This window comes from Octodon degus, unplaced genomic scaffold, assembly GCF_000260255.1.
Source record: "Octodon degus isolate 3935 unplaced genomic scaffold, OctDeg1.0 scaffold00276, whole genome shotgun sequence".
Classification (NCBI taxonomy): domain Eukaryota; kingdom Metazoa; phylum Chordata; class Mammalia; order Rodentia; family Octodontidae; genus Octodon; species Octodon degus.
Genome location: NW_004524852.1, coordinates 614,068 through 623,334, shown reverse-complemented (window position 1 = coordinate 623,334; position 9,267 = coordinate 614,068). Strand labels below are relative to the sequence as shown.

The window sequence follows — 9,267 nt, the reverse complement described above, 5'->3', positions numbered from 1 at the left end:
GCGAACAGGCAGCGGTGACTAGAGAACGCTTTACCCCGCAGAACCATGTCCCCAGGCGGGATGGCCACGATGTGCAGGGTGCCAAGAAGTTCTTATTTAAAGGGCTTATTTTAACTATCCTAACTTCTCTGGCCTACTTGAAATTAGTGTAAACAGGAAAACAGGGCCTTTTTCTTCCTTTCTGCTGGCTTCGGAAGTTAGTCATCTCTTACTGTGGTTGGGAGGTACGAGATCTCCCTCAAGGACAGCCAGAGACGGGGGCTCTGCACCGCCTTGTCTACACTGCTCTCCCTGTTTAGAAAAATGTGACAAAGTTAGCTAGATGAAATGGTGTCAGATCAACATTTCACCATGATTGCTATTATTCTCCATTGGAATTATAGGAAAAATCAGAGTGGATGAACGCCTTTTCCGTCTCGGTTTTCTGAGGATCAGTGTCAGCTTTTCTTGGTTGTCTCTGATGCTCTGAGCCTTTGTAGTAAGTACTACTCACAGCTCAAATGAAGCCCGAAGATCACGAGTACGCTCTGCATCCAGCATTTCATTCTTCAGTTCTTAAGTTTGTTTTTCTGGGAAATGTCATTTATTGCTCCCAGAATGTTCTTTTCTTCAATTCCACACCCTGTTCCACCAGTGCTTGCAGAAGGCTTGCTCAGGCTCTCACACACCCTGAAAATGAAATAACAATTTGGCTACTAAGCCAACCAGAAAACAAACATCATTTGGTTCTAATTTAAATTTAAATTTAAATCCCTCCCCCTCAATCACCCAGAGGAGTCATTGTGAGCTGGCGCAGAATAGCTGAAAACTTGTATCCATGTGTTTTACTAATGATGAGAAGATTCTTCTACATTTCTCCCATTTTTGAGGGGCGTATTATCCAAAGATACTCTTGTTCTATGAGTCTGTGGATCTACAGGTATTGCAGAAAAAGTAGGAAATCCAGGGAAGCAATAAGAAAAAATAAACAAAAAACCCCTACAATCATAGCTTCACCATGCCTCCACCCAGAACTCTTTGTTGTCATTGTTTATTAATAATAAGATATGTCATATTTTGTTAATACAGTAAGTCTCTCTTCCTGTTTTCTAAACTTTTGTTTCTAGAGCATTATAAACTAGTAAAGATGATGAAGATGGTGGGGTGGGCCATCTTTCAAGTAGGCCAGAGAAGTTAGGATAGTTAAAATAAGCCCTTTTTTCTATTATTAATTTTTTGCTCTGCTCGATATTTTGAAGCATACTAAGCTCTAAACTGTTCAGCTCATGGTTCTTTGATGTTTTCTATTCAGGTGTCCATCTTCCTTCTTCCAGGGGCTGACTTTTCTCGCAACAGCTAAGGTGGAGTCTGTTTTCTTTTGCTCTGAGGAGCATGAGATATTTGCAGTTGTTGCTGAGTAAAAAATGACCTCCTTCAGGGATCCTCCCCACGGTGGGCAGAGCGAGAGCAAAGCAAGATGAAACAACTAAATTTTTATATGAAACATCTGGGTTTTTATATCAAAAGATGCCTCATGCTGACATTTTTGTCATGTATTTTCAAGAAAATTTCATTTTTGAAGAAAAAAGTCACTTTGTAATTTAAACAGAGTATCCTCAATCTATTACCATAATTTACATGTAGGTTGGCTTTATTTTCTCTCTAGCCATTGAATGGGAGTCTTTATGGATATATCATTATTTAACCATTTACATATCACTGAAATGGATTGTTTTTAGTTTCTCTGATCAGCATGATGTTCACTGTGAAATTTTAGTGGATGATTTTTAAAATTACACTAATGGAATTTCCTTCTATTTTAATTTACAAAATATTTAAAAATTACTGAATACTTTTTTTTTTTTTTTGCGGTACTGGGGATTGAATTTAGGACACTGTGTTTGCCGGGCAAGCACTTATTCTACTGAGCTATCTCCCTGGGCTCTTTTTTTAAAAAAATTATGTATTTGGTACAGGGTCTCACTATGCAGCTTGGACTTGTAGTGATTCTCTTGTTTTCAGCCTTCCCAGTGCTAGTATTACACTGTCTGGCTAGTGCAAGGACCTGGATTCCATCCCCAGTTCCACAAAAAAAAAAAAAAAAAAAAAGAAAGAAAGAAAGAAAGGCATGATCTTTTGAAGTCTCATCTCCAGTGACTTCTTTTCTCTGGCCTGGCCTCACCTCCTAATAGCCCATGCAGTGTTCAACTCACCAACCCCGTACTGAGGTCCCTCACAACCTACTTCTCCCCTCATCTCTTAATCTTTTTTTTTATTGTTAATTTTTTGAGAAAGAAATAGCAATGAGACAGTTTCAAAACAGGTTAATAAAAACAACAGGTTAACAGGACAGTTACAATAATTAATACATTGCACATTGTTGTCTTTGTAATAGTTATTCATAGTACAAGATGCAGATATGTTATCTTGTCTAGACACTATTACTACAAATCTTCTCATTGAACTAAGACAAAGTAGCTCTATATCTGTCCTATTTTGCATATACAGATATATATTTTTTTAACTACAAAATAGTCCTTCATTTATATCCCCCTTTTTGTTTAGTTTTATTAGAGGTGGGTATTTCATTGCCATTCAAATCTTGCAGGTGTGTGAATTCAGTAAAATAATCCCATATAGTCCAGTAGTCCATAATAGTAGTGAGTTATCTGCAGAACTGGCAATGTCAGAAGTTGTTGACTTGAGCCCTTTACAGCTCAACATATTAATATGGCTTTACTTTTTATACCTTGTTTTTATACTTTTCTGCTGGATGGTTAAGATCAAGATAGAGCAAGACCTATATTACAAGAAATGTAACTTCTTTCTCTGACAAGATGAGTCAAATCCCCTCAGGATTTACCCTGAAGCCATGTACAGCAGTTTGTAGATCTTTTGTCAGTGTCAGCCATGTGGATGAGTCATAACCATTGCTTGACCAATTTGCTGTCTGTGAAAGCCTGAAAGAATGTTTTCTCTCCATGTGACTCTCCTTGGGCCCACTATACATCATAGATTACTTTCCTCTGTGGCACCATAATTTCTTTGAACAGAAAATTTGGGACACCACTGAGTTATAGGATGTTACCGTACAGGTTCTCTTATGTCCTGAGTCCTCACTCACCTTGAAGGGCTAGGGCCAAAATATTGGCTATCCATGTAGTCCTCCTGTTTCTCTAATTTTTTGGTCTGCAAACTTAAGTTGTTAACCCTCCAGAAGAGAAGCTTAATATTATTACCATACAACATAGGCAGTTGAGCTTAACATGACTATCTGCCTGAATATCAAATGCTGTAGACATTACATGGAACAGGTATTTTCCAATAATCATTGATATGCTAAACTTTAAATCCTTATAGAATATGAAAAAAATGGAAATAAACAATTACACATTTTTACACAGAAATTTACAAATCTAACCATATACAACTTTGTAGCAGGACAGTCCTATGACTTTTTTTTTTTTTTAGAGGAAATAGTTTAATGTACCTTTCAGAAAAAAAAAATATTTTATCTTTTTCCATCACAAACAAAACAGTGGTTATGAAGTCCAATGCCACCAAGCTACCTTCATTCTGTCCCATACAGCTGAAAGTGAATCCAAGGTGGGACAGATCTGGGACGGTGAACTGGTAGTCCTTGTTCACTTCACCATCGTTGTAGTAGTCGATCACGTATCTAACTTCTGTCCCACAGTGGTTGATGATCCAATCATGCCTGTTGAAAGGCAGCTCGTACCCCATCCAGGAACGAATTCTTGCTCTTGGTGAATACTTGGTGAATACTGTTCTTCCCTCCGAATTGGATCAATGATGGACCACAAGGACACTCTGAAATATGAAGGGCTTCCCATTTCAAAATCTCCTTCCAGGCCTTCTCATTATTCTCATTGCGAATCTTAATGATATTATACGTATCTTTCTGGATAATATCCTCACCCTTCCACTTCCACCTTTTCCTTAACATTGCATTCCAGAACATTTGTTCAGAAGGAAAAACCCATTTTTTCCTCAGAATCTGCTCTTCAAATCATCAGGTTGGAAGGATCCAGGTTTTCCTTATTCACTCTGGCACCAATAACAGGGCACTCCACATACTCATATGCTCGACCTTGGCGGGCAGGCACAGAGTAAGTTTTGCTATGACTAGGATGGACCAGATGGTTTTTCACTTAATGGACAGCAGTTTGTAGAGGTTTCAGTTCAGAGTTGGCTGGCTCCAAGGCAGGGTGGCACGGCAGAGACGCATCACAGAGGAGAAACAGTTCATGCCAGGCAGAAGGTAGAAAGGCAGAAAAACAGCAAAGTGCTGAGGAAGCAGCAGCCAAGACACTGTCTCTTATACCACTAGGGAAGTCCTTCCTTGTCTTGCCCTAGATGCTGGTGGTTTGCCAGCAATCTTTGCTATCCCTTGGCTTGCAATCATATAACTCAAATCTTAGAGTTTTCAAATTTCATTGGCACACTTCCGAGATATATATATATCATCACAGGGAATGTGTACCTACATATGTATCTTAATTTATATATCTTTATTCTTTTCCCTTTTTTCTTTCCTTCCCTTTAACCTTTCTTTCCCTTCTTATTTACAAAAGCTGTGTTTCCATTTTTTCCTTCTGTTTTCTTTTTCCCTTTTCCCTTCCCCTTCCTCCTTCCTCACTCCAATTCCCATTTGTTATTTTTATTTTATGTTTTTAAAATTAATTTTCAGAAACAAATAACAATGACACAGTTTTAAAACTGATTAGTAGGGCAGTTTCAATAATTAATAATACATTGCATATTGTTGTCTTTGTAGTGGTTATTCATGGTATAAGATGCAGACATGATTGATATCCTGTCCAAACTGTTAGTACAAATCTTTCTTCTCATTGAATTAAGAGAAAGTAGCTGTATATCTATCCTATTTTGTATATACAGATACAAAATGGTCCTTCATTTGTATCCTCTTTTTTTTTTTGTTTAGTTTTGTTAGAGTAAAAGTAAGGTTTTTTTTTTATTTTAAGGAAGGGTCTACACGGTGGTTAGGCTCTCACTACTAGATCAGACTCGTAGCGATCCACCTGTTTACAGCCTCACAAGAGCTGGGATTGCAGGTGTGTGTCACCACACCCTGTCTCAATTGCTGTCTTAGTGCGCCCAGGGGTGGGTCTGTCATGGCAGGCCCGGGGATTGAATCCCCAGCCCCTGCGCCTGCTTGTAGGCACTTTAATCTGCTGAGCTAATTGGCTGGCCATCATCTCTTAATCTAAGTAAGTTGGAAATCAATGTCAAGCATTCCAGAGCTCAACATTTTATAGCTTTTGCCATGTTCCTGAACATATAAAATAATGTTGAAATTATTTGCCATTAAAAATTCTTAAAATTCCAGGAAAACATACCTTTAGATTTGGTATTATTTTATTTTTTATTACTATTATTTCATGCTATTGGACTACTTAATTTTTCTTATCTCTTCTTGAGGAAAGCAGAGCAATTAAGGTTTTCCTGGGAAATTGATCACTTCAAGTAAACTTTAATATTTATTGAAACAGCATCAATTATAGTCTTCATATACTCTTAAAAATCTCTTTATTATAACTGTGTTTTGCTTTTTTCTGTAGCATTTTTTAATGTTTTTACCTTTTCTTCATTAGAATTTTCTCAGGTAATTCAAAGAATCACTCTTCAACTCATAAATCAAATTATTGATATTTTTCTGTTATATTTGTATTGATTAGTCAAAAAAGTAATGCTTGTAGTTTGCTTTTAACTTCAAAACTAACATGCTTATTATATTTTTTGTTTTCTCCTTTAAATTTATTTTTATTTTAGTATTACACATGAAATTCATACTTTTTAAAAATTTAGGACAGGGTCTACAGGGCCTCACTGTATAGATCAGACTTGTAGTGATCCTCCTGTTTACAGCCTTCCAAATTCTGGGATTACAGGTGCACACCACCACGCCCAGTCTCAATTGTCATCTCAGCGTGCCCTGGGGACAGGCCCGGGGATCAAACTCCTGTTCCCTGTGTCTGCCTAAGCAGGTGCTTTCATCCCTGAGCTATTTGGCCACTCTTACGCTCATCTTGTAGGGTAGTTGCATGTATGTAACACAGCTTCCTCTTCCCACCCATCCCCTTCCCAGTGTCTCTTTTAACCATTTTCATTCTTAGGTCATATTTATGACATAATGTTTATAGTCATCGTGAATATTTGGTACCTGTACATATTCTTAATTATTTTAATACTCTATACATACTATAACTTTTCCTTGGTGATAGAGTCTGATAGCTGCCCACCAAAACCCATTTTCCCTTATTCCATAGTGAATCTGTTCACAGCTACCTTGACTTGCAAAGCTCAACTTTCTTTGCAATTGTGCTGCTGTGTTTCAGGATTCTTAAGGGATAGCTATGCTTGCACTGTGGTCTCTCTTTTGTCTGCTGGCTAACTGGAACTTGATATGGCCAAGTTCCATAAGCCATGACCCTGCACATGATAACAAATCCCTGAGATATATAAAATTCCAAAAAAGGGCTGGCCAAATGGCTCAGAGGATTAAAGCACCTGTTTAGGCAAGTGAGCAAGAATCATGGTTTGATCCCTGGCACCACATGCCTTGCCAGCCCTGCCCCCAGAGTGGGCTTAGCAGGCCAGAAAAACCCCCAGGGACCCGGATTTGATCCCTGGTGTAATGTGCCAGCCCTGCCCCCAGGGCGCATTGAGAAGGAGATTGAGACTGGGCGTGGTGGTGCACCTATAATCCCAGTACTTGGGAGGCTCAAAACACGAGAATCACTATGTGTCCAATCTTTGTAGTGAGACACCACAGACTCTGTACTAAATACATAAAAAAATGGAAATAACCTTAATATATATTTCAAATATCATGTATAAAACCTTCTGATGACCTGGAAAAAGCACTCCAGACATTCACAATAGAGACAAATAGACTTTGGTTTTTCAGTCTCTGAATGTTTAGCTTATAATTACTATAATAGCTTGGCATGTTGCTCACTAGTATGCCTGGAGTTATAGCTTGAGTGACATTCCCTTCCATCCATGTTATCATGTGGTTTTGTCAATGGCAATGTTTAGGAACACTTTCTGTAGAATCAGCAGAATCTACCTCGGAAGTGCTCAAGACTAAGACGACTATAATTTCTTGCACAGTCATCATGATAATGGAGAAAAAGCCCTAATTACTAGGAAATTCAGATCCCAAAGTAAAGGCAAATGTACTTGCATCCCAGAGAAATTGCATTTCCCAGTAGAGATTAAAGCAATGGAACACTTAGTTTCCAAGCCATTCTTTTTGTAACTATGGTAATGTGTCTTAAACTCAAAAATTTTAAGCAAGAAACAAAACCCAGGACCCATGAAGTAAGACTGACAGATCTGACAGCACCACAGTAAATACTGCCATGTTCTCTTGCTGCTTATGAATATATATGTCTCGCCCTTAGCAAAATAAAGTGATTTTACCCTCTTTTTTCTGGTGCCTTACTTCTGTGTTTCTATGTAGCACAGAGTCACACAGGAAGAATTAATAGGCATTTTTCTGGCTTTGCTCATTTAATACTTTTAATTATCTTTCTTGCCAGGAACTGAGGAGCATACAGAAATGAATAAGGGAATCTTAATATGCAAGACTAAAAACACATTTTAAAAGCTTTCCTTAAGTAATCCCTAGCTTAAGCACCAAGAAATTTAGGATGGCAGGTACGCCTACATCAAGCGGAACGGAAATGGGGCAGCAAGGAGGAAATGCGGTTGGCTACAGCTAGATAAGACCACTCTTTAGCTTTGGAAGTGCGCAGTGCTGGGCACCGTATGGAAGAGTACCCATGTGCACAGGCAGAACCTGTGGAAATGAAGAGCTCTGTCTTCATGGGATTGTTCCTTAAGGAGAGAAAGTGAATTTCTCCTTAAGGTTTTAGAGCATAACAATTTCTGTGAGGCATTCAAGCCACTAGCTTTAAGGACTCGTCTGGAGCTGCCTGTGCCGCTGTCAGTGGAAGTGGTCTGTCTTGTTGCAGAAGCATCAGCTAACTCCTGGCAAGGGATCTTGACTTATCCTTAAGGACACCCAAAAGGAAGAAAACCTAAGCCATCTTTTTTTGGGAGCAAAGCTCATAACATGTTTGTTCTAATTGGTGTACAGTTTTATTGCATGGGAGATAATATTCTTTTTTAGTATTTATGTTTGGGTTAGAAGGGGTTTTGATCTTATCTGTATTAAATGGACAGTTAAGTAATAAGCATATCAAGAGGAATCATCTATAGTCTTTTCTCGAAAATGAGGACCTGACATAATGGGACAGATATTTTTGGATGGTTAACCTAAAATTCACGGCCAAGCAACACATTCCATGTTCAACTCCTTGCAACAGCTAGACAAGTCAAACTCCCTTACAATTAGCAATGGCCATAGCATATGGCTCTCATAACTGAAATTTAAGATCAATGTAGATATTTTTGGGAAAACTTTGCTCTCCTGATAAAATAAAAAAAAATGTGGAGCTGTTGCTTAGGTCTCGGTGTCTTTCTTTCTTGAATTTGTGTAGAGTACCAGCAACTGCTCCACAACTTTTTATGATTGTGTAGTAATAAATTAATCCACTAATAAGGTGAAAGAAGGAAAAGGCTGGGGATTTGGGTGGAGATTCAAGGTTATCATTGACCTTTCACATATGCTTTGCCTTCTTTTTGTTTTGTGAAATTATTAAACATCTTTATTGTTTAAATCAGTCTTACAGGTTTTCTGTTAATCCAAACAGATAATTATAAGTGATACTTATGAATTTTTTTTCTTTTTTTCATAATTTTACTGAGAAACAAATAGTAACGAGACAGTTTCAAAACAAATTGGTAGGATAGTTTCAATAATATACTTATGAATTTTGATAACCTAAAGGAGAAATAGAGTTTGAAGAGTCAGGATTATTTTACCAAAATGATTTATATGGTATGAAAAAAATCTCATGATAGAACTTCATGTTTGAAAGAAGATACTAGTTTGGTCAATAAAAGGAAATATTTGTATTTGAGGGCAATTGATATTGTCCCCCCAAATATAAAATCAAAGTCATTGATATTTAGTGAAGAAAATTGAGGACAGACTTAGGTAGGTAGGAGAATTAGGTACTGGGGCTTCTCTTGAAATTTTATTAGAGTGTTTTTCCTTAGCTACTCAGGAAATAGCAAACGTGTTATTACATATTGTACAGTGGTAACTAAAACTTCAGTCTGAAACTGAATCCCTTAAGGTTTAGTTTTTCTGCCTGGTAAATCTTTGTATAT

At 37.7% G+C, this 9,267-nt stretch overlaps 1 protein-coding gene and 1 pseudogene across 1 annotated transcript in view; both read right to left on the bottom strand.

Moving 5' to 3' along the window:
• The window catches only part of LOC101565214 (pyruvate kinase PKM), a 15,039-nt gene extending 14,499 nt beyond the window's left edge, over window positions 1-540 (bottom strand). Inside the window, exons 1-2 of the mRNA XM_004646675.1 lie at window positions 494-540; window positions 213-291 (exon numbers count right to left, since the gene is read on the bottom strand). Coding sequence (XP_004646732.1) covers window positions 213-291; window positions 494-540 — 126 coding nt within the window. The remainder of the gene's footprint in view (window positions 1-212; window positions 292-493) is intronic.
• Window positions 541-3,521: 2,981 nt separating this feature from the next.
• On the bottom strand, window positions 3,522-4,155 carry LOC101564822 (annotated as a pseudogene).
• Window positions 4,156-9,267: the final 5,112 nt, after the last annotated feature.